Below are 26,399 nucleotides of genomic sequence, written 5' to 3' on the forward strand. Positions count from 1 at the left end.
TGCAAACAAAAAAATGCGGTGGCCTATTCACCAGTCTATTCAAAAACAAAGCAACTAGTGGTGTGACTGAAACTAAATGATGTGCAGTCTTTACACCTGCAGTGAGCTGTTGGACGAATTATTTCCAGCACTAGCTGAGGTGAAATTATTTTGGTTTGTTTTTGTTATTTTCAAGAGGCTCTCGCACATCTGAAGCCCTGCGACCTTTAAGACACAGGGGAACTACCCAGGTCTCCAAGCAGCTGTATTACTTGGTTGCCAGGCGGAAAGTTTCTCTCTGTTTACATGAGAGGCAAACTCAACAGGAGGCTATTATTCTCCTCCGATGTACAGTACCTTTTGTACAGCGCACCACTTATCACCACAGTAATAGGCTTAATACAGCATGTCTAAAACACATAACATACAGTACACACAGCACACACAGTACAATATAACCAAAACCAAACACAGCACTTTGTAGACAGTCTCAAGTCGAATGGGAACAGATAGTCGAAATCTAAATGTCCTGTTTGTTCCCTCCACTTAATGTAGGATGTCTAAAACACGTGTAAAACATACAGTAGTTTATACAGCAAATTCACTCCTTTACAGTACAATATCAAGTTTATATTGTACTATAAACAGAACCAAAACACAGCACTTTGTCGTCCTCAAGTCTACTTAATGTAGTTATACAAGGGAATAGATAAAGTCAAAATCAACATATACTACTAGAACATTGACTTTTTTACAGTACAATATAACCAAAACCAAAACGCAGCACTTTGCCTTCTTCAAGTCTACAACTTTGTGTAGTAGTTAAACATGGGAATAAATAGAGTCATCTGACAGTCCTGTCGATTCCCTCCACTTAACCTAACAAGAGAGCCATGGCAACAAATCACGGCCTTATCTCCCTGTTCATTAAGTAATTAGGAGCATCCCATTGGCCCCATCGGATTCCCATCCTTTTTGTGCTGATAGACTGGCGCTCAGCACCATGATCTGACACACAGCTGGAACAGGGAGAAGCTCCAATGAGATGGCCATTGAGGATCAATGGAGAATCAACTGAAAATGATGGTCTGAACAGGTTGATACTTTTAATGTGGGTCAAGAGATTTGAATATAAAGGGGTTTCATTAACCAGAGTGTGTCCATAATATCATAACATATAATATATCGCAAATGTAAGTTAATTTTGAAGATCAGATACACAAAGAAAGGTACTTTTTCCACCATTGAGTGCATTACAGACAATTTGTATGGGCGGCAGGTAGCTTAGTGGGTAAGAGCGTTGTGCCAGTACCTGAAAGGTCGCTGGTTCTAATCCCCGAGCCGACTAGGTGAAAAATCTGTCGATGTGCCCTTAAGCAAGGCACTTAACCCTAATTGCTCCTGTAAGTCGCTCTGGAAAAGAGTGTCTGCTAAATGACTGAAATGTAAATGTTGTAGCTACAACTTCAAAGACAACACTCTCAGGTTTCAGCAAGCAGCTCCCTGAGCAGACTTAACACAGTATTATGCCCCTGTTCTCTCCTCATTAGTCAACTCATCTACTTTATAAACCCCTGTCTCGTCACTGTATTAAAAAGTGTCAAAGGCAAACAGGCTTCAGTGTAGCATGGCTAGGCTATCCCCAGGCCACAGCACCTTGTAATGCTCTTTAATGCTCTTTCTACTGTCCACTGTTAGCATGAGGCACAGAACCATTGATTTTTCCCTCTGACACTTAATCTAAGCCCCCATGATCTATGACCTTATTTTCACACTAATTAATTTTTTATCAGAGGTGATAAATATCACATTGACATAACCAACTCTTTGTGCATTGCATCAATGCACTGTTTTGTTAAACATGACACCGCCCCGAGTGCTACAACACTGACTGGAGCTTGAAAAATGGCCTGTGTTGTGTTGTCTCCCCTTTCTTAAAGAGATAACGCCAAATAAAACAGTACAATGAATGGGTTTGTTTGAACTACAAGCAAATGATCCCTGGGTGTATTTATAATATCAGTATCATCCCAGCAAAACAAAATTGGTTCTGTGAAAGTTCCCAGAACATTTGTTAAGTTGCAGCAAATGTTCTCATAACACAAAAACTGTCCAGTCTTGCTGATGATTATACAATGTTTGTATAAAACATTCGCCTGATGTTGCGAGATCGTTCCCAGAGCACATTTAGTCTGTTCTTTAAAGGTTCCCAGAATGTTTCATTAGATTGTGGGAACATTGTGGGGATACGACAAGGTTCCCAAAACACTAAAACTGTCCAGTTGTGCTGATATTCAGATAATGTTTGTATCAGGGTGCACAAAACATTCCTTTGATGTTGCAAGAATATTGACAGATCAGCGTTTCTGAGTACTTTAAAGGTTCCCAGAACATTTAATTAGGTTGTGGGAACAGTGTGGGTACAAGATATGCTCAGTTGTGATGACATTCATACAATGTTTAAGTTAGGGTGCACAGGACATTCCCTTAATGTTGTAAGAATGTTGACAGAAAACCTGCTAAAAATTCCCAGAACATTTAATGAAGTTATGGGAGTTGTCTGGGATGTTGCAAGAATATTCTTGTGATACTCACATATTGTACTTAAGAGATTGCACAGAACATACCCACAATATTGCACGATGTTCCACAATTTCCAAATAAGTCTGTTTTTATTACTGTTATTTGTTTTATGTTTAGAATACTATTCCATTGATGTTCACACAATATATATTTTACCTTGTCTTGGAGGTAGCCTGATGAGGACAGCTTGTCTGTCGAAAGGTTGGTTATTAAATGATTGCATCTGAGCTCCTAGAGTTTGCGGCTCTCCTTTTCTTTTTCAAGTGTTCTACTCCGCTAGCCAGCACCTCGCCTAAACAGGTGTGCCTTTCTTTCACCTTCAGATTAACCTTGTCTTGGAGGCCCTCAGAACATTTCAAGAAAGTTTAGAAAATGTTCTATTTAAGTTTTACCTAATATTACCACAACATTCTCAGCATGCACATTTCTAGTTCCTTGAAGCATACTAATGGCAATTTGCATTTGAGGATTGTATTGTAGGCCCACTACAAGGTGATATAGACACACAGCATTTCATTTAATCCATTTAATGTAATTTTTTCTTGTCCAATATTGAAATACAAATAATCCTAGATTCATCACAATACATATACTGAAGTAACAGAATGGTTTGGAAGGGATATGGTCCTATCAATTGTTATAATATAGGGACTACAATAATCAGACACATAAAATCTAAAAACTAAAAATCTATCTAATGTACATTATTTGCAGTCTGTTATCTCTCACCCTAGACGTGAACATACTGCTGGTGGGAAGGTGTGAGAAGGGAACCGTGTAGCCAGCTGGTGGCTCTGCAGGGGCCATGGGGGCTCGACAGAGGCTGGGGGACACAACAGGGACTAGGAGACTATCGGAGGAGTGATGGGGAGTCAATATGTGGTTGGGGTCTTGGACAGTAAGAGCTGCTGCTACAATGTGAGAAATCAGAGGGCATTGAGACTACTATAGGGGTTTCATCTTAGAAAAAAAGGGTTCCAAAAGGGTTCTTCGGCTGTCCCCATAGGAGAACCCTTTTTGGTTCTAGGTAGAACCCTTTTTGGTTCCATGTATCACCCTCTGTGGAAACGGTTCTGCATGGAACCCCAAAGGGTTCTACCTGGAACCCAAAAGGGTTCTACACCATTTTTAATTAGAGTTTATGGGATTTACTGAAGACTGGTGGCTCACTTCTGAGGTCCAGACAAGTGTGAAACTATGTTTATATAGGATATACGGCTGTGTGTGTGTGTGTGTGTGTCCATGCATTAGTGAGTGTGTGCGTTTGTTCATTTTTGTGTGTACAGTATATGTATGCGCTCACTGCGTATGCACGTGTGTGACTGTGTGTATACTCACGCTGGGCTGGGGACAGGGCCACAGGTGAGATCTCTCTAAATTACACTCACAAGTGGCCATTAATTATAGATGACATCCTGGTCAGACAAACGATTTCATCCTCAAATGAGGTCCGAGGGCGGCCCCTGCCCAGGTCCACAGGGGCCCAGCGGGGAAGCGGTTTGGGAGTGTGTGTGGCAGTGTGTGAGTGGATCTAGTGGGCCCTGTACGCACGGCAGGCTTTGATGAACACACTCATTATGCTAAAGAGCGCTCCATGCCTGGGCTTCCCTGTGCCTCCAGGAAAGGTTAATGCCGGAGTGGTTCAACAGCACAGCCACAGGCTACATGAGGGAGAATGGTAATAGAACCAGTGCCTAAGACAGTAGTAGTAATAGTAATAGATTGTCATACATCAAATACAATACCTCAGGCTTAGAACACAGACCTGTGTTGGTGGCCATTGAACTGTTGCTAACAGGTTATTGAAATTGGGTGAAAGTGTAACTGCTTTTGAGTGTACAAAGGCAAAAACAACGGGAAAATCTCTATCTCGCTATAATCACCTCTCTCTCTCTCTCTCTCTCTCTCTCTCTCTGAGGCAGAGATTAGTGTGTAATTACATGGGAGATCAGTAAAAAGAGAGAGAAGAAAAGGAACAGTGTATTTTAACTAGGCAGAGGGAGGTAGTGTGTGGTGTCGTCAAGGACCGACTGATTGTCTTACTTTTAATCCTCGACCTCATTATCACCTCTTGGTCAGGCTGCAGTCAGTAAATGAATCTATCTGCCGACGTGTCAAATCTTCACACTTTCTCCCTCATAATCACACAGAGGTGCCAATACAGCCCGGCCCCAGCATTCATTACATTCAGCAACCAAATCCCTTCATTTCATAATTAAAAAAACAATATGCCATTATTTTGTTGCTAATTAAACCTGATCAAATATGTATGTCTTCTTTAAGGTCAACCCGAAGACAAATGTAATTGATATCCTCTGAAGAATGAGAGAAAGACTGAAAGAAAGAAAGTAGGGCAGTGTCTGTTGTGATTTCTATGGGGGAGGAAGGGAGGAAGGGAGGAAGGGAGGAAGGGAGGAAGGGAGTGGTGGGATGCTTCTTCCATTCATTGTAGCTTAGTAGCCTCCCATGCCAGTCCTGATGGCTACTGAAAGACACTAATACAGTAACTGAGAGACTGTGAATATATATGATTTGGAAGAGTCATACATTTATGTGCAGTTCAACTGTGACACTCGTAAAACTGGGGGTTTTGTGGGAATGTGTGTTGAGTTGGGCCTGCTGTGAACCTTCATGTGTCTTGGCGTTGGCTTTACACAGGCCCAAATGTTCTATCCTGCACAGACAGTGTTCTCTGCCTTACACCCGCTATTGAACACTGTTCATACACTCGGAAGGAAATGGCTCCATGATAAGTTGCATTCTACTTGCAATGGACATGAGCCCATTGGACAAATCCAACAAAATATATGCTACCTTGAAAAACTATAATCATGCATTATTCAATTGGCAAGGATAGTGTGTAATAGAGAGATCCTAAACCCATTCCCTCCTGTAAATTATTCATTGAATTCAAATAACAGATGGTATAATTTTCTTAAAATATCTCAATCATTTTTCACATGGGCTTAAAATGGTTTAAAACAATATATTTGATGTCTTTGTATACATTATTTTTGTCCTGTGTATTAATATATATAGCCATATAATGTAATTGATTGATATTAACAGTTTGGGAATTTAGATTTAACCCAATGATTTAAAAATACGCAGTGTGGTTAAACCTGTACCTTCAATGTATGGCTACAGTAGCATTCAAATATGCTTAAAAGACACATATTGTAAAAAAAAAAAAAAAAAAAAAAAAAAACATGCAATGCAAGGAAAATTTGAGTACTCTCCCAAATTTCTCTTTGTACTGCAGCAATCCTTGCAGATCATGTAGCCTAAACGAACCTTTGGATAATAGTTCGCTAAATGTTGAACTAAAGTCAGAGTAAATATGATATATTAGTACAAATGGGATTATTAGGAGACTGTGTGTCATCACTCCGACAGATACAGTGGGGGAAAAAAGTATTTAGTCAGCCACCAATTGTGCAAGTTCTCCCACTTAAAAAGATGAGAGAGGCCTGTAATTTTCATCATAGGTACACGTCAACTATGACAGACAAAATGAGAATTTGTTTCTCCAGAAAATCACATTGTAGGATTTTTAATGAATTTATTTGCAAATTATGGTGGAAAATAAGTATTTGGTCAATAACAAAAGTTTCTCAATACTTTGTTATATACCCTTTGTTGGCAATGACACAGGTCAAACGTTTTCTGTAAGTCTTCACAAGGTTTTCACACACTGTTGCTGGTATTTTGGCCCATTCCTCCATGCAGATCTCCTCTAGAGCAGTGATGTTTTGGGGCTGTCGCTGGGCAACACAGACTTTCAACTCCCTCCAAAGATTTTCTATGGGGTTGAGATCTGGAGACTGGCTAGGCCACTCCAGGACCTTGAAATGCTTCTTACGAAGCCACTCCTTCGTTGCCCGGGCGGTGTTTTTGGGATCATTGTCATGCTGAAAGACCCAGCCACGTTTCATCTTCAATGCCCTTGCTGATGGAAGGAGGTTTTCACTCAAAATCTCACGATACATGGCCCCATTCATTCTTTCCTTTACACGGATCAGTCGTCCTGGTCCCTTTGCAGAAAAACAGCCCCAAAGCATGATGTTTCCACCCCATGCTTCACAGTAGGTAGGTATGGTGTTCTTTGGATGCAACTCAGCATTCTTTGTCCTCCAAACACGACGAGTTGAGATTTTACCAAAAAGTTCTATTTTGGTTTCATCTGACCATATGACATTCTCCCAATCCTCTTCTGGATCATCCAAATGCACTCTAGCAAACTTCAGACGGGCCTGGACATGTACTGGCTTAAGCAGGGGGACACGTCTGGCACTGCAGGATATGAGTCCCTGGCGGCGTAGTGTGTTACTGATGGTAGTAGGGGTGTAACGATCCATCTACTACATCGATGTATCGATTTATATTCCTATGATCCAACTACATCGATCTGTGCTCGGCGAGTTGGCCTTTTGGACAACATATATCAATCTAACATCGTTTTAAAATGTAATAAATCGATTGTATCGATACTAGGAAATAACCCATTGGATTTAAGCACGTCAGACTTTATATGGATGTTTTTTCTTAGCACTTTTAATGATAAAGGCTTTAAACATTACTCAATTCAGTCTGCCTATCCGTGACGTCATCGCCCCGCGCCAGCAGCAGCGCAAAGGCGCAAAGACAACAAAACATAGCATGGCGGACGACAGAGGAGAAGCCGACGAGCGAGAAATTATCAAGCCACCATTGCGGTCCTTACAAGAAACAGGAATCTAGGAAACTTCACCTGCACTGTCCAGTATCCAGGTATTTATTTCAGTCACACTGGTAGAATTTTTGGCTAAAAGGTTACTGAATCGATTTCAAGTCACTGAATCATTTCGGATCGTATCGTTGTAAATGAACCAATATCGTCCTTGAATCGTATCGACAACCACGAATCGTGATACAAATCGAATCGTTGTTAAAACAAATCGTTACACCCCTAGATGGTAGGCTTTGTTACTTTGGTCCCAGCTCTCTGCAGGTCATTCACTAGGTCCCCCCGTGTGGTTCTGGGATTTTTGCTCACCGTTCTTGTGATCATTTTGACCCCACAGGGTGAGATCTTGCGTGGAGCCCCAGATCGAGGGAGATTATCAGTGGTCTTGTATGTCTTCCATTTCCTAATAATTGCTCCCACAGTTGATTTCTTCAAACCAAGCTGCTTACCTATTGCAGATTCAGTCTTCCCAGCCTGGTGCAGGTCTACAATTTTGTTTCTGGTGTCCTTTGACAGCTCTTTGGTCTTGGCCATAGTGGAGTTTGGAGTGTGACTGTTTGAGGTTGTGGACAGGTGTCTTTTATACTGATAACAAGTTCAAACAGGTGCCATTAATACAGGTAACGAGTGGAGGACAGAGGAGCCTCTTAAAGAAGAAGTTACAGGTCTGTGAGAGCCAGAAATCATGCTTGTTTGTAGGTGACCAAATACTTATTTTCCACCATAATTTGCAAATAAATTCATAAAAAATCCTACAATGTGATTTTCTGGAGAAAAAAAATCTCAATTTGTCTGTCATAGTTGACGTGTACCTATGATGAAAATTACAGGCCTCTCTCATCTTTTTAAGTGGGAGAACTTGCACAATTGGTGGCTGACTAAATACTTTTTTTCCCCACTGTACATGATGTCAAACTACCCAAGCAAATTCAATTACCCACGCCATTACTCCATACTGCTAGTGGAGACGTATTGGTCACGTTAAATATTGATGGGAACATAGATGCCACATTTGTTCATCTCCAAAGGTGAACACATCTATTTAAGGTAATCACAGATGCTAAATATGAGGCAAGTCCATTTACTGTATCAAGTGGCTACTGAAAAAATAAGAAGAAAGAGTCTATTGCAATGCGAAGGTTCTAGCCATGTTTTTAATGGACCGAAGTTTAGTATTGTATAGAGCTTTCTGTCTTGGTGAGTATTTCTGTTCATAGATGTCACACAATCAGAGGTTTTGAATGTCACTTTTTTCTCATATTGCTAAATGAATGATCAACTTCAGAACCATCCCTAGTATGTTTTAACTATACACTTTGACAGAACCTACTGTATACATTGACCAATCAAACAATCTAAAAGTCCCCCTGTACCAATGCAAAATCCATTTGACTCATACATATGTTTGATAAGTAAACAAAATAAATCAAGTTAGATATGGGCTAAAGTAAGAGGAGAGAGAGAGAGGGAAATGTAGCATCACTTTATACCAGTGCTAACCATATACCAGTTAGAAGTGGCAGCTTCACAGGTACTGACAGTCAACAGGGAGGGAGGAGTTAACAGGAAGTGTTGGTTAAAACCCAACAATACATACCTGCTGTTAAAGCGTTCAGGGTGTCTCTCCCTCATCATGTGGAACCGATGTGCAATGGAAGCATCCTTAATAAGGGAGAGAAAATAACATGGATTCAGCAATGACTTTGATTTTGATACTCATTTATACAGTGGAAAAGGCCTATTAACCAATGACTATATAAATAAGGGGTATACATATATTAGGGGTATAGAACTATATAAATATTTTCATTTTTAAATAAGCTACAAGACTAAAAGGGTTTAAATATTGTAATTTCAATTAATTAATTTATGAGATATAAAGATGTAGCAAAATACAGGCAAGATGTTGGTACTAAAAACAATACGATGGCTTTTAAACACCAATTAAAGTCAACTTCTTCCCCTCTGCTGATAAGCATCTCAGCCAACTTTCTATTGCATCCAAAAAACGACACATATGCCTGATGCATATTGATATGCCTAAACAGAACCAGGGTGTTTTGAATTCCTGGCCAACTGGAAGGCGGGCGGTGGCTTAGGTTTGAGCCAGGGATGAGGGTATTGACAGAGAGCTTGACGAACAGCACGCCGTCTTTCCACACAGGCTAATTAATTAAACACACATCGCTAGTAATCACAGCTCCCAACGTACAGGATGCTGCCGGCTCCCCTGGCAACCAACTTGTTCTCTCTCTCTCTCTCTCTCTCTCTCTCTCTCTCTCTCTCTCTCTCTCTCTCTCGGCTAGAAGTGCACCACATCGGTAGACTCACAGGCAGTGGTGGGTGTTTGTTTGGGTGTTTGCGTGCATGCATGTGTGATGACAATGACAGACTGTGAGATTGACAGCTACTCCAGTAATCAAGAGAATCTAAGGAAAGAAAATCTGTGCCTGTTTGTTGAAAATTCAGTGTATTCTGTGAAATGCTACCAAAAAAGTTGACTACCCTTGGGCCATTTGAAGATGAAACCTCACTAGAATTTACCATGGTCTTTGAGAGTCACGATGATTGCCAAGTAAAAACAACAACAACTGACGAATAGTCTTCAACCACAAAAAGGGGGGAAACTTCAGGAAACTTTTGGGGTTTGTTCCTATCCCCCCACTTGAGAAATCTGTTTTGACCCGCTCCTTCTTGAGTGGCTCTATTGAAACACCAGCCACAGGGAGGACCCCCTGCTAGCTCTCAGTACAAGATGTAGGAGAAGCCCAAAAAAATCAATGCCGTTTTTCTTGATGTCTTTTCAAGACGCTGTTAAATAAAGACCAAAGAATTTCCAAGATCCCCGCAGACTCTATTTATCTTCAACACAAGCCAGAAAAGGTGAGATGATGGATATATCTGAAAGATTGTAACTTGATTTTCTTACAAACAGGACAATAACTGAAAACAAGAGAGCGAAACGAAGGAGGGGTTGTTTCCCTTTTGGTTTGAAATCTGTGAAAATATACTGTAGCTCAGAAACCAGTGAGCAACCACTTCAAGTAACCTCCAAATTGAAGAGGGTACACTATAACCCTGTATACAGTATGTCAAATCAAAACGAATTTTATTGGTCACGTACACATATTTTGCAGACGTTATCGCGGGTGTAGCGAAACGCTTATTTTCCTAGCTCCAAAAATGCAGTAATACCTAACAATACAAAACAATACACGCTAATCCCCAAAAAATTTAAGAAAGGAATTAAGAAATATAGAAATATTAGAACGAGCAATGTCAGTGTCCGGTGTATATAGACATTGGTGTGTATAGACATTATGGACAGTATATTAATAGAAAAGGTGTGTACAGCAGTAGTTATAAAGGATGAGCCTTGACTAGAATACAGTATATACATAAGAAGTGGGTAAAACAGTATGTAAACATTATTAAAGTGACCAGTGTTCAATGACTATGTACATAGGGCAGCAGTCTCTAAGGTGCAGGGTTGAGTACTGGGTGTTAGCCGGCTAGTAACAGTGACTAAAGTTCAGGGCAGGGTACTGGGCAGAGGCCGGCTAGTGGTGACTTTTTAACAGTCTGATGGCCTGGAGATACAAGTTGTTTCTCTGTCCCAGCTTTGATGCACTTGTACTGTCTCCGCCTTCTAGATGGTAGCGGGGTGAACAGGCCGTGGCTCGGGTGGCTGAGGTCCTTGATGATCTTCTTGGCCTTCCTGTGACACCGGGTGCTGTAGATGTCCTGGAGGGCAGGCAGTGTGCCACCAGTGATGCGTTGGACTGACCGCACCACCCTCTGGAGAGTCCTGCAATTGAGGACGATGCAGTTGCCATACCAGGCGGTGATACAGCCCGACAGGATGCTCTCAATGGTGCATCTGTAGAAGTTCCTATTTTTCCTATTGAAGTTCCTGTCCGTTTCTATTGTAACTAGATGGACTGCTTCTGCATATGTGATGTACTGTATGTGCTACTACATTCTACTAAAGCTACTTTGTCTCTTAGGGCCAATGTAATGTAGAGCAAGTTCATATGTACATTAAGAGGACATTAGCAGTAGATCATCTGAACTGATGATACAAACATCTTCAACCTCAATCCCCAAACAGCAGTAGGGCAATGGAGTCTCACTCTCACACTCCCTCTCACTCATCTTGGGGCCGCCTTCAAATAATTACCATTGTAAAGCTCTGGCACCCAAATTAATACAGGACATGTGTAATGTAATGTGCCCTCATAGCTCAAAGTTTAGTCCAATTATGAGTGGTGCTCAGGCAGCTGACGACTCTCCTTCACAGGGAGAGTAATGACTTTGACATGCGAGCCCGGGTCATTAGGCGAATTGACTGCATCATCTTAGGACCTCCTCTGTGATTAGGTCTGTCCCTCAGCACACTAAGCCCTGATTGAGATCATTACACTTCACGTCACTTTAACGTCTTCATAACGGGATGGCGCCATTAATTCCATTCAACTGGATGGAATGGCTAGATTGGAAGGATAGGAACAGGAGGTGTGCTAAAATAGTTGATGATGTGGTCGGATGATGGTCTATTGGGGAGATTTTATGACTTGGCGTTTGGTGTAAATCTTGTAAAAATGGAAGAGGAAGTTGTAGGTGATCCTAGTACTTTGTGAAGTTTGACAGGAATGGTGGGTTCAAAAATACGTTTTGAAATATACTGTCCCCATCCAACACTGTTACCCATTCATTCACCAACCCCAGGGCTTGTACAAGTTCAAACAGACGCCTTTCGGTTTGTGCAATGCCCCAGCCACCTTCAATGCCTGATGCAATGGCAGGTTGATGCTTATTGTCATGAATCTTGCCCTGGAGGCAGAAATGAGCGATTTCTGCTGGATGGGCCAGTTGCAAAGTCAAAATTGGCTGTATTGTAAAAATTCAGGAAAACAAAAATGATATTTTTGGTCTTAATTTAAGGTTAGGGTTAGGAGTTTAGGGTTAGCAGTGTGTTTGGTTAAGGTTAGGGTTAGGTTTCAAATCAGATTTTATGACTTTGTGGCTGTGCCAGCTAGTAACCATTCTGCAGAGCTGCCTCCAGTGCAAGATTCATGACAATAAATGCCAACCTGTGATGCAACGCTTAGAATTTTAAAGATAAACAGATATGTACACTCAGTACATGAAATGTTTTAAATCCAAGAATAAGATGCTTATGATTACACTTTTCTGTGCCTCGACATACTGAAACCTTTTGGTTACTACTGATCTTCAGAGTTTGACTCTACAGAAATGTCATTACAGAAACAATCTTTCTTCATCTGCATAATCTCTGAGGTAATTATTAGCATGACTTGTTTTGTAATCTTTATTATATTCAGTGATTTCTTCCAACGGAAAACAAAATCTGATGTGAAATGTAACACAAAATATATCACACTCAATTCCATCGAGGGCTCAGCATCTTCCTAATCCTGGGCAAACAACTTCATTTGTCAACACTTTCGTTAGATACTAATCCCACTGTTAGAAGGCCATGAAAATAGTGTTATAGCAATGAAGTCTATTGGTTGCAATGGCTTAAAGTAATACTTCTGCTAAGGCTGCTACCCTTGTTTGGTTGAAGGGTATTGCAATATCTGACATACATTCAGAAAACATGTTTTGCCTCAAGCCATGACGAATATTGAGGAATTATGAGAGAAATTATCTTTATTTATTCCCATGCTTACAACCTCTTCGTCTGTTAAGTGGACCTACCTTCGTCATTACGGGACAAAGCCAGGGCATTTATTTGACTAACATTTGTAAAGACATGCATCACTCATTTCCCCGTCATGTTCGAATGTCACAACACCAAGATGCCACCGTCTCCCAACCTGCAAATGTCAATTACCATATTTCCCCTGACATTTATCAGTAATGACCCACATGAGCTGGGTGTAATCAGTGTCATTATGTTGAAGATGGACAGAGATGGGCCTGACTCTGCTGTTGATGAGTTTAAAGGTACGTAACACCATGCAGATGCACACAATACAACATATTTTTCAATCAAAGGTGGTTGAAGCTTAAGCACATCTCAATAAAGGCTTATTAACTAGCATCTGATCAAAATGAGTAAGATTACTCAGAAGAACATATGATTATGTTGCTGCTTTAAATTCGGTATACAGTATTTATCCAGTTGAGGCCTTTATATAGAGTATTCGATTGAAATGGATGATCCACGATAAGCATGAAGTTGTCAGTCTTGTTGTTTTAGGTGAGCACCTTAGATCAAACATGGCCCTCTCCTATTGACTAGTCCAGTTTGTTGACCCACTGTTCTTGCTTAAAGGGATAGTTAATCAATTTTAGATATTTAGATATGTGTTTTACTTATCTTGAAAGCCATCTATGGACAAGGAGTGACTGCAATCCACACTTTAGTTTTGTTAAATAGCAACTGCCAAGATTTGCTAATGTTAGGAAGCAAATATTTCAAATCGCTGAACTATCCCTTTAATGTGACACACTCTGTAAATTAGTGTAAGTAACTCACCACCCCAATAGAGAAATAGTTGTTGACGATGCTGTAAGGCACAGGGTCTCCCCTCTCTTCTTTGTCCGTGGGTGTGACGTCAATCTTCCAGCGGTCCAACAACACCTCAGAGCTGTTCTCTATGTCCCTGAGGATATTCAGAATGCTCTCTCCCTCATAACCTAACACACAAACAACATAGGATAGCTTATAATACCCCAGACCAGAAGATAAAATGCATTATAGTATAGGCCATAAGTATTTTAATATAACATTATTCTCTGGAATTGTATTTATTCCTACTGATTTATTCCTACATGAAAACATTGGTACAGTCAAAGGAGAAAATTAATATATGGTCAAATCTAAATTCAATATCATGAATCACATAATTTGATTTTTTGCACACTTTGGGTCAGTAAATTGCCATTAAACATACCTCCTCCCCATCGCAGACACCTTGCCAGGTCATTTCCTGTTCCAAGGGGAAGTACACACACAGGGGGGTTCCTGTCCAGGTTGGCCTTATCTACACAAAAGGTACAAGAAAAACATAATGACATCATACTGAATTACTATTATTATGCCATTTAGCAGACGCTTCTTACAGTCATGCATATACATTTTACATACGGGTGGTCCTGGGAATTGAACCTACTATCGTGGCGTTGCAAGCTCCATGCTCTACCAACTGAGCTACAGAGGACCACACCCTCACATTCTGACCACAACAACAAAATTGAACACGGATCCACTTTAATATACTGTATTTAATTTTTTTATTTAACTTTGATTTGCCCAGGTCTCTGAGTAAAAAAAAGAATCTCTATTGGACCTAATCCAAGTGCAGCACGGTCATCTGACCATCACTTAAATCTAAACACAAGTACACAGTGCAGCTCTGACATCTGTGCAACAACAGATAGACCTTGACTCGACGTGAATGTCCAGTCTCGCAGGCTATTTCAGGAGAAGCATTCATTCTGTCCATGTTATTACTTCTTTTTGTTTTGATTGATAAAAAATTGAGGCAATTTTTTAAAGGCAGAAAAGGGAATAACTCTTCAAGAAAAAATTGACTTCAGGATATTTCTCAAATGACGACTAATATGTCGATTTTGATCATCCTGTTTTATTTTCCTTGAATACGCAGGCTTGGATGTAATGAACATGTTTATATTCAAATCATAGAAGTTTATTTGATGATTTCTTGCAAAATCACGAGTGCACTGTTTTTTCACCAAAGTAATACAAATTAATAATAATTGAAACGCACAACAAATGTCACTGTACGGCACAAATGTACTGTTTTTAAAGAGAACACAATCAAATGTTAAGGAAAGGGGAAAACTGTTATAATGCAGAAGTTAGTGGAAGTGCACACTCACCTATAAAATCCAGAATCCAACCGACTGTCCCATCCCCACCACAAGCTAACACTCTGAAATCTGGAACCTCTCGGAAGAAATTCAACCTTGAACGCAACAAAGAAATCATACACACAATATCAATCATGTAATGCATGAAATAATCCCCTTTTAGAGAGAAACATATTATTTTCTTGATCTACTATAAATTCATTACAAATCTTTAGACATTTTGTCCTGAAAAATGTTACTATTTTGTCCAATAGTAAATTGAACTCAAGGCTACCTTATTCAAAGCTAAGTGTTTGATCTCCATACTTATCCCTATTTTATCTCACATCTATATGGTAACTCTGCTGCACTGGAGCGGCTCTGCAAAGGCCCCTGTAATCTCACAAAATAACACATATCACATTGACAATTATTCCTTCAGCCAGCTAGTCTGTTCAGAGGCTAATCGGATCAAGATGGCCAATGTTCAGTCCAACTTCTTCCGTTCCTTCACAATAACAAAGCCCTAACTGAATGAGGGAGCCTCCAAGCCTCGTATGGCGGATAAATGATTCGCTCAATTACTCTCCAACTGGGACCGCAAACCGTATTAGGTGCAAAACAGACGGCCGCGAACATGAAAGGCAACTTTGGGGATATTTAAATACCAAGAAACAAACACTTAATTTGGGCTAATTGCGTTAGCGCTAGCGCTAATTGACAGCAGTGTGTGCGGCTGCCTCGGCCTGCTAGTGGCCACGGTGACCAGTCACCTTGTTAATGCCAACCGCATTACATACACTTCACCAAATATTAACAAGGTTACACCCGGGCAAGGTCATCTGGAATGTTCCCAGCTAAAGATAGAGGGGCTTCTTCTGAGTGCAACAAGTCTCTTAGAGCCTCGTCAATAAACATGGCCTTCCCAGCCAACAAAGCTCAAAACACAGAGAATCAATAGTGAAGACACAATATGGCCGACAAGGTCAATTTCAAATCTTACAACTGTGTAAGATAGATCTATGGAGTAAAGCCATTATGTACACCTTATTTTGCCCCTCTGGGCCACCGTAATTATGAACACAAACTAAACCTTCTACAAAAGTTTATATTGGACTTTTCCTCTTCGCAAACCATTTACATTCTGCTTTTAAAAACTAATCAAAGTCCAGCAACATCAGAGCACGAAAGTGATGCGTTCTTGCATTTCAGAATGTTCTGAAATTGGTGTGTCTAAACCAAAAGGGACGGAACCTTGTGCATCGAAATGATCTGCTCATCTTCTTAATCATAGACATGGATGGTCCACAGCCCCATACCCATGCCTGTGCAGCCTACAGCGGTATGCGTGATCACACATCAGCATGCCTCGCGTCACTCACAATGTATCGCTATTCCCACACACTGTAACCAATACTAGACTCAAGCACAGTGTTGTTGTCTCACTGTTTGTGATGTCTAATCTCACCTTTCAATCACGTCTGCATATGAATCCTGATTGAGTGAAACGCTCAAATTGAGAGACCTCCCTTGCATGAGATGTTGGATATTATGACTGGCCAACAGCGGAATACATTAGGGGTTTGTAAACAGTCGCTCATCCACCACTCTGATTCCACATGTAACTTGAGGGTAATATTGATAGTTGAATCATGACTGCAGAGTGTTCTGTGCACTTTAGGTGATGTTACGGAGTCTGTGTGAGATGATTAGAGCAGAACTTACCCAGGCATGGGTCCGTTCTTGGCCAGGTTGTATACCTGCCGAGGGTTTAAGAGGTACTGGAATTTTCTGTAGATCCTGGAGGAGAGGAGAAGAGAAGAGAGGAGAGGAGGAACAAGAAGAAGACAGAAGAAGAAATTGTGACAACCAGCAATACAGTGTTGAGTTGACCCACAGAAACCTACTGAAGCATCTCCCCCTTACAGCTACCACAAAACATCTGGACCATGAAGAAAAGTCAAAATGCAAACACTTAATTGAAATGTGATCAACTGAACCCTACACTGTCTGTATGCCATTTTGCTACAGTATGATTGACAGCTCCAATGCCCTATCAAAGTGTCATTGTCAGCAACTGGGAGGGCTATAGGAAGAAGTCATTAGAAAGACTAATTCATTTTAATTTCAATTTCATTATATCAACTGGCTCAAGTCATATTTTGATCTCATCATTTAAACAAATGAGGACTGAATTAATAAGGAGTAGAATGAATATATTCAGTAATAACCCAATTAGGCCCTGGGTTAAAGAAGGAGGCCTACATCTATATACTGCCAACCAGCGATGTGACAGTCAATGATAGTGCCATCTAAGAACCTCTGCTGAATCAGGCAGGAGTCCGTAGGTAAAAGTTATGGTGTTTCTATTTGACTAACTAAGCCATGAGCACTCTGTGTGCAGCCAGGGGCTATGCAGCTCTTTTATTGAAGAGCAGTTCTGAGAATCCCTTTTTACAGAGAGGTAGAGTGTAGGGAGAGAGTGTGCTTACCTGTCTCCCTGCTTCCCTCCACTCTTTGGATTCACAAACACTAGCAGAGGATGAGTTCCCTCTATTGTTGTGATCTATGAAAATATATCAAAACAGAAAGAGATTTCAGTCCAATTGCTTATAATGTAGTAGGCTGATCTTACGTTAGAGTATAGCGTAAAATCATTATTATAAACTGTGAATAAAAAATATTAATATTTATTTAAAAAAATGCCTGGCTGCTTCCCCCTTGTCCCTCTTGTTACTGGTATCGACAATTAAAAGTGAAAACATTTCTCATATGAACAACAGACATACAACACCCATCAAAATCCCAGGAAATCAACTGAACAACGAAATCCCTCCTAATTCCAAGTTATAACCATCACCATCTCCTGATTGGGAGAAGCAGTTTGAGTCTTGAGTGACTCGGAGGCCATCCGTAGGGACCAGCCTCCCCATCGCTACCTCTGGTAGAGTGGATAGAGTGAAGCAGTAGGCCTCTACCACGCTGGAGGCAGCCAGGGCTGAGGCATAAACAAAACAAGCCCTAATCGCAGGCTGTAGCCTACAAGTTCCTGCCGCTGAGTGGCGGGCGGCGGCGACAGTACGCCCGTGCAGCTCCCTGACACAGATGAAGCTCTTAACTCTCCCTGTCTGCTATCCCAGCAGGCCGAGCGGTGGATTAATGAGCTCTCTGTCCAGCCAGGAGTGATCCATTACTTCCTCTAATTATAAATAATAATCCTGATTATTACGCTGGTTAGCCAGAGAGGGCAGAGATGGATGTGGCGGGGAGATGATTCAGGTTGATTGTCACCGGTTGTCTGTCTGTTAGATATTAGGGAGGATTTGGATGGAGCTGGTTCTTGTTTTGTTCACCAGTAGAATCTAATCTCATATTAATCCCACCAGTGTCATTTCATATTATCCTGCACTCATCAAAATAAAAATTGTGGTTAGATTAAAAATGTCAATTTACAGTACACATTCTTCACTCAATTCTACTAAATGTTACCCTGATGCTTCTTTTGAAGAAAAATAAAAAGGTTTGGATTGTCACCTGTAGTCCTTGGCCATCCACTGTGACTGAGTTGGCTCTCTGCATCTTCCCTCTGCCTCCTGATTGGCTGGATCTGGAATCTTTCCTCACCGTAGACTGTCTTTCCTGGGGGTCAAAGTGCACAGACACAGTAGAAATGGGCATCTTGAAAACAATCTAATACACGTTATCAAAAAGATCAACAATTTAAAAAATGGACATTGCCTCTATAAATATGGGAAACTGTGATCTATGTATGAGGAAATAATATATTTTCATAAAGCTATCCTGTGGTAAATTTGTATATAAGCAGAATATGGTATCGTTTTGAAAGTTAAACTCACCAGTACGACAGGACAGATTGTGTTGGGGGGCAGGATATGGTCCTTCAGCGGTCCACAGTCACACTCAGGTTTCACATGGGAGGCACACTTATTATGAAGCTGGATGAGGGGAAGCAGTCAATTACAACCGTATTAGTATTAGGGTGAAATTCAAGATCATAACATACTATTCAATGTTACATTTCATTTGATTGTAATCTGTAATTTGATTTTACAGTTCAACAAGATTCAGTTCCTTTTAAATGTATGGGGGCCATAAAATATAACGTTCAGTTTGTATCAGCTATTTAGATACAAAAATGTTTAGCTAAACACCAAGTGCTATTGAGTAATAAGCAAAGAGCATGTTGTGTGATTTACAAAAACACAACCGGGTTTATTTAAAAAAGACTGATATCAAAACACATTTTTACTGTTGTTTATTTTCAATTAGCAGAATACTGGAAATAACTGTTACTTGGTGTAAATTGGTAAAGTGAGAGTACTCAGATAAAAGGTGCAAAAAATAAATCATAAACAGCAAGAAACAGTGGAAAATAATGAGGAGGCTGATTCTTCTGGGGGGGGGCGTACCGTGATTTGGCACCACACACAGTGAAGCCCAGTCAGACCCTGGTAACACTTAATGGTTTTGTGACACTTGTCACACTTGGTCGGGCAGTTCCCCTCCACCCAGAAATGGTGCATCACCTGTGGAGCGAGAAACAGAGAGAAACAGAGGAGAAAAGCATGACAGAAAACAAGTGAGAAATAACATAATAGCAAGAAAGAAAGAAAGAAAGAAAGAAAGAAAGAAAGAAAGAAAGAAAGAAAGAAAGAAAGAAAGAAAGAAAGAACTTTGAACAATGTTTGTGATTTGGGCATGTATTTAAACCAGACTAAATATTGTAATTAGCTATGCTCAGTAGCAGAATGAGTTGTTTAATTCCATTAGTGAGGAAGGAGCCCTGGGTCTAAGCTCCGTGGAGCATCGCTGATCCGAGCGTGCCGATTAGTAAACACTCCAATTGGACGCACCTCTGTGTTTTTCTTGGTCTTCACGTAGGTTTTGATGCACGACGGAGGAGCACGGGCCACACAGCGCTCATGGACTGTATACTTGCAGACTGGGAGAGGTGGAACCCACATTTTGACCCCAAAAAATCACAAAAAACAACTAAGAATAGCAAACATTAAATTGAGGTTGGCGATAGGAATTTTCGAGTGGTGATTTGGGTCACAAAAATGCCTTCTTAATGATGAAAAAGTGCATGGAATAAACCTTGAATTAATGGTAAAAATGAGAGTAGACATGAGGAGACAACTGTTAATGTTACCATACTCACATGAGCAGCACAGTCCTTGCTTCCCCAGGCCTATCAGCATGTTCAGACACAGGTTACAGTAGGCCGGCTTGTTGAAATGCTTCAGTCTCCACACGTGCTGCCCATCGTCTTTCACATTCTAAAGGAAAGATTATTGATTGGTTTGATTGATTGATTGGTTACTTATTGACTGGTTGATGGTTGGGTGATTAGTTATATGGCATGACGCAACGTTTTGGAACTTTCAGATATAACTCGGCCATGTAAAACAAACATGCCTCTCTGACATGTACAATAAGGAATCACATCGGCTCTATTCATGGCATTTTTATCTGCAGCGTTCGACAACGTTTGGCAACTGAATGTGGCCCATGTGAAAGATTTTGATAACTATTTACTGTTCTCCAAAGCCATCAACTTTAGTGGGGAGGATTGCCTGGGCTCTTCCCTTTAATCCTGTGTCATTAATCATGTCATCTATTATGTCAATCACAGCAAAATGACAGTCTGATGTTACTGTAAGAGACTATCTCATTAGCCTGTGATAAGTGAAGACTTGTTCAAGATCATTGAAGACAAAGACAGTCAAAAACTGAACAGATGACTCCATCTAGTGGACAAAGAGAGCTGGGACATCAGTGGTACCATCTGAGGCAGTTATTGACAAGTTAGATAGTGGTGGGAATGTCCAGACCTTGTACCTGATTCACACTATAGGGCCCACCCCAACCATACCGTGCTGGCTCAAATATTTTTTCCCAAATTGTAATTTCCAGCACGGTTCCAGCAACTATGGTGGATGAGGAACCAGGCTGGCCTAATACAGCTTGCCTTGGCTCGGTTTGGCCTGGTAGTGTGAATCAGGCTATGGTGTGTTTAAAGTGAAGTCAAAATTCAGTTTTTCCTGTGTTTTGTATCATATTATACAACAGCTGATGAAACTAACACTGTAAAGGTCTGGATTTTTTAAATCTGTGTTATTTCCTGATAGTTGGGTCGTTCCACCAATTCTGTGCCTTTTGAGAAGTGTAACTTGGTCAATTTTCACCTAGTTTTAACATTCAGTCATAAAGAGCACATGTTCAACTTCATTAAAAAAACACGTTTTCCCATCTCAAGAGGTTAAATAACAAAAATGACTAAAGTAAGTGCCTATTAAGTGCCAAATAAAGCAACAGAGTTGACTGTAACAGGGATGACTATTTCATCTTAAATCAGCCATTAATCCCTGCGTGGCACATGGAATGGAAGCTTGTTGTGTGCAACAGGGAAGGGCAATTGAATGCAAGTTTTACAAAACAATTACATATCTAAAACATTTCTAGCCTGTCTATCTATGGGTAACAGGGTTGATGTGTTATGTTCGACACGCTCAGTTTTCCACCAAAAAACACCAGAAAATGGCCAAAAATAGTAGAACCAGCTCACCTGCTTTTGCACTATGATCTGACTATTAGATGTTCAATGTTTCTTTATAAAAAAATATTTTAAAAGGAGTAGTTTCGCCATATTAAAACAAGAGTTCAGTTCACACAACAGGATTCTCCTGAACATGAGGGACGTACGTAAATCAATCACTAATCACATGAAATCAATCATAATCTTCAGAGATGACTTTGTCAAAGCAACAAAAATAACTAGGGCTTTACAATAATGGTATAACTTGGATAAATGTTTTGATTAAGTAGATTGAAATCTTGGCACTTTAGCAAGCCTTTATTCATATTAAAAATATGGTTGCTGGTTGAAAATACAATCTACACAGGACCTTCTAATCAGCCATTTTTGCATGAATGGAGTTTCGGCTTCCCTGGTGACATCACCAGGCGGTAAATAAGTTAATAGACCAATAACAAAGAAAGTTCCATACCTGCCTGCCAATAATAGCTAGTTTTCCGTTTTCAGACAGTCCTAGCAAAATTCTTGCTTGAGAAATAGCTTTAGCTTAAAAGCTATTTTTGTTTCTTTTTTACCATTTTAATGAAAAAATATAACAGTAAGGTACTTAATTGTTACCAAGATATGATTTGATATTGATATAAAAATGGCTGCATTGGGCCTTTAACTGAGCTTGAACTAAATCCTGCACACACTATGGCCTTCCAGGACCAGAATTGGACACCTCAGAGCCATACATAGACATTCTCAATGGCTCTGGTCTAGAAAATCAGCCATTGAAAGTAACAACAGTGATGATGTTTAGGTAACACATTCTTGACTACTCACCGTCTCTAGGCCCAGTAGTACCAGCAGGGGGATGGTCGTGCTTCCTCCCTGGATCCACTCCTCTAGAGACACAGTGCCGTCATGGTCATAGTCGATCTCCTGCATCATCTCCTGCAGAATCTACTCACAACCAATCAGAGACAGTACAGTGGGATCTCTCAACACAGATTATATATACAGTGGGGAGAACAAGTATTTGATACACTGCCGATTTTTCAGGTTTTCCTACTTACAAAGCATGTAGAGGTCTGTAATTTTGACCATAAGTACACTTCAACTGTGAGAGATGGAATCTAAAAAATCCAGAAAATCACATTGTATGATTTTTAAGTAATTAATTTGCATTTTATTGCATGACATAAGTATTTGATCACCTACCAACCAGTAAGAATTCCAGCTCTCACAGACCTGTTAGTTTTTCTTTAAGAAGCCCTCCTGTTCTCCACTCATTACCTGTATTACCTGCACCTGTTTGAACTCATTACCTTTATAAAAGACACCTGTCCACACACTCAATCAAACAGACTCCAACTTCTCCACAATGGCCAAGACCAGAGAGCTGTGTATGGACATCAGGGATAAAATTGTAGACCTGCACAAGGCTGGGATGGGCTACAGGACAATAGGCAAGCAGCTTGGTGAGAAGGCAACAACTGTTAGCGCAATTATTAGAAAATGGAAGAAGTTCAAGATGACGGTCAATCACCCTCGGTCTGGGGCTCCATGCAAGATCTCACCTCGTGGGGCATCAATGATCATGAGGAAGGTGAGGGATCAGCCCAGAACTACACGGCAGGACCTGGTCAATGACCTGAAGAGAGCTGGGACCACAGTCTCAAAGAAACCCATTAGTAACACACTACGCTGTCATGGATTAAAATCCTGCAGCGCACGCAAGGTCCCCCTGCTCAAGCCAGCGCATGTCCAGGCCCGTCTGAAGTTTGCCAATGACCATCTGGATGATCCAGAGGAGGAATGGGAGAAGGTCATGTGGTCTGATGAGACAAAAATAAAGCTTTTTGGTCTAAACTCCACTCGCCGTGTTTGGAGGAAGAAGAAGGATGAGTACAACCCCAAGAACACCATCCCAACCATGAAGCATGGAGGTGGAAACATCATTCTTTGGGGATGCTTTTCTGCAAAGGGGACAGGACGACTGCACCGTATTGAGGGGAGGATGGATGGGGCCATGTATCGCAAGATCTTGGCCAACAACCTCCTTCCCTCAGTAAGAGCATTGAAGATGGGTCGTGGCTGGGTCTTCCAGCATGACAACGACCCGAAACACACAGCCAGGGCAACTAAGGAGTGGCTCCGTAAGAAGCATCTCAAGGTCCTGGAGTGGCCTAGCCAGTCTCCAGACCTGAACCCAATAGAAAATCTTTGGAGGGAGCTGAAAGTCCGTATTGCCCAGAGACAGCCCCGAAACCTGAAGGATCTGGAGAAGGTCTGTATGGAGGAGTGGGCCAAAATCCCTGCTGCAGTGTGTGCAAACCTGGTCAAGACCTACAGGAAACGTATGATCTCTGTAATTGCAAACAAAGGTTTCTGTACCAAATATTAAGTTCTGCTTTTCTGATGTATCAAATACTTATGTCATGCAATAAAATGCAAATTAATTACTTTAAAATCATACAATGTGATTTTCTGGATTTTTTGTTTTAAGTGTACCTATGATAAAAATTACAGACCTCTACATGCTTTGTAAGTAGGAAAACCTGCAAAATCGGCAGTGTATCAAATACTTGTTCTCCCCACTGTATATATATATATATTCAAGCTATACAAAGTTACAGTATTTTCTTGTTATTCATATAACTGACACTAGGGGGCCCTAGAGCCTAATACTTTGCTCTATATAAGGCCCTATAAGAAAATGTAAATGTTAACCATAATATGTACAATGGTTATGAAAAAATATGTATTTTACCGGCTTCAGTTCTGTCACGTCCCATTCCAAGTACTCAGCAACATGCATCATTTGAGAGATGATGTGCTCCAGTTCCTAGAAGTAGAAAACAAATCTTGTGTCAAAACACACTACCGGTCAAAAGTTTTAGAAAACCTACTCATTCAAGGGTTTTTATTTATTTTTACTATTTTCTACATTGTAGAATAATAGTGAAGACATCAAAACGATGAAATAAAAGATATGGAATCATGTAGTAACCAAAAAAGTGTTAAACAAATCAAAATATATTTAATATTTGAGATTCTTCAAATAGCCACCCTTTGCCTTGATGACAGCTTTACACACTCTTGGCATTCTCTCAACCAGCTTCACCTGTAATGCTTTTCCAACAGTCTTGAAGGAGTTCCCACATATGCTGAGCACTTGTTGGCTGCTTTTCCTTCCCTCTGCGGTCCGACTCATCCCAAACCATCTCAATTTCGTTGAGGTCAGGGGATTGTGGAGGCCAGGTCATCTGATGCAGCACTCCATCACTCTCCTTCTTGGTAAAATAGCCCTTACACAGCCTGGAGTTGTGTTGGGTCATTGTCCTGTTGAAAAACAAATGATAGTCCTACTAAGCCCAAACCAGATGGGATGGTGTATCACTGCAGAATGCTGTGGTAGCCATGCTGGTAAAGTGTGCCTTGAATTCTAAATAAATCACAGACAGTGTCACCAGCAAAGCACCCCCACACCATAACACCTCCTCCTCCATGCTTTATGGTGGGAAATATACATGCGGAGATCATCCGTTCACCCACACCGCGTCGCAGAAAGACACAGCGGTTGGAACCAAAAATCTCAAATATGGATTTCCACCGGTCTAATGTCCATTGCTTGTGTTTCTTGGCCCAAGCAAGTCTCCTTTTCTCATTGGTGTCCTTTAGTAGTGGTTTCTTTGCAGCAATTCGACCATGAAGGCCTGATTCACACAGTCCCCTCTGAACAGTTGATGTTGAGATGTGTCTGTTACTTGAACTCCGTGAAGCATTTATTTGGGCTGCAATTTCTGCGGCTGGTAACTCTAATGAACGTATCCTCTGCAGTCTTCCATTCCTGTGGCGGTCCTCATGAGAGCCAGTTTCGTCATAGCGCTTGATGGTTTTTGCGACTGCACTTGAAGAAACGTTCAATGTTCTTCAAATTTTCCGTATTGACTGACCTTCATGTCTTAAAGTATTGATGAACTGTCGTTTCTATTTGCTTTTTTGAGCTGTTCTTGCCATAATATGGACTTGTTTTTTTGCCAAATAGGGCTATCTTCTGTATAACCCCCTACCTTGTCACAACACAACTGATTGGCTCAAACGCATTAAGAAGGAAATACATTCCACAAATTAAAACTTTTAAGAATGCACACCTGTTAATTGTAATGCATTCCAGGTGACTACCTCATGAAGCTGGTTGAGAGAATGCCCAGAGTGTGCAAAGCTGTCATCAAGGCAAAGGGTGGCTATTTGAAGAATCTCAAATATAAAATATATTTTGATTTGTTTAACACTTTTTCAGTTACTACATGATTCCATATGTGTTATTTCATAGTTTTGATGTCTTCACTATTATTCTACAACGTAGAAAATAGTAAAAATAAAGAAAACCTTGAATGAGTAGGTGTTCTAAAACCTTTGACCGGTGGTGTATATCTATGGTACAATAGCCATTATTCAGTTGATGACAAACATCAATGGTTTTAGACTGATGAACGGCGTGTAATGATCAGTTGGTACAATCTTCCCTCTCCAAAAGAGAGTTGTACAATGCACAACAAAAGCAGCTTGAAAACTGATACAGACTTGATGACTTAATTACAATGGTTGCCCTATTGGAGGGCAATTATCGTCTAGTGGAGAGTCGCCACATGCAGACCAGAATAATGAACATGAGACATTTACTCGCCTGCTCCTCTGCAACAAGCCCAAGCTTTT

At 40.7% G+C, this 26,399-nt stretch overlaps 1 protein-coding gene across 3 annotated transcripts in view; it reads right to left on the bottom strand.

Annotated features, from left to right (window-relative positions):
- The window catches only part of LOC311140825 (diacylglycerol kinase beta-like), a 59,936-nt gene that overhangs the window by 19,915 nt on the left and 13,622 nt on the right, over positions 1 to 26,399 (bottom strand). For 2 of the 3 annotated variants that reach the window (XM_084176068.1, XM_084176069.1), the window contains 13 exons: positions 24,451 to 24,525; positions 22,521 to 22,640; positions 20,316 to 20,433; positions 20,008 to 20,096; positions 19,564 to 19,680; positions 18,991 to 19,089; positions 18,668 to 18,772; positions 17,626 to 17,699; positions 16,859 to 16,933; positions 15,164 to 15,249; positions 14,215 to 14,304; positions 13,797 to 13,957; positions 8,886 to 8,950 (listed from right to left, as the gene is read on the bottom strand). In XM_084176068.1, coding sequence (XP_084032194.1) covers positions 8,886 to 8,950; positions 13,797 to 13,957; positions 14,215 to 14,304; positions 15,164 to 15,249; positions 16,859 to 16,933; positions 17,626 to 17,699; positions 18,668 to 18,772; positions 18,991 to 19,089; positions 19,564 to 19,680; positions 20,008 to 20,096; positions 20,316 to 20,433; positions 22,521 to 22,640; positions 24,451 to 24,525 — 1,274 coding nt within the window. Of the gene's footprint in view, positions 1 to 3,691; positions 5,045 to 8,885; positions 8,951 to 13,796; positions 13,958 to 14,214; positions 14,305 to 15,163; positions 15,250 to 16,858; positions 16,934 to 17,625; positions 17,700 to 18,667; positions 18,773 to 18,990; positions 19,090 to 19,563; positions 19,681 to 20,007; positions 20,097 to 20,315; positions 20,434 to 22,520; positions 22,641 to 24,450; positions 24,526 to 26,399 lie in introns of those variants that run through there. The other variant, XM_084176070.1, reaches the window with a different exon arrangement.

The sequence above is a fragment of the Coregonus lavaretus genome (assembly GCF_964263955.1).
Source record: "Coregonus lavaretus genome assembly, chromosome: 13".
In the NCBI taxonomy this organism is placed as follows: domain Eukaryota; kingdom Metazoa; phylum Chordata; class Actinopteri; order Salmoniformes; family Salmonidae; genus Coregonus; species Coregonus lavaretus.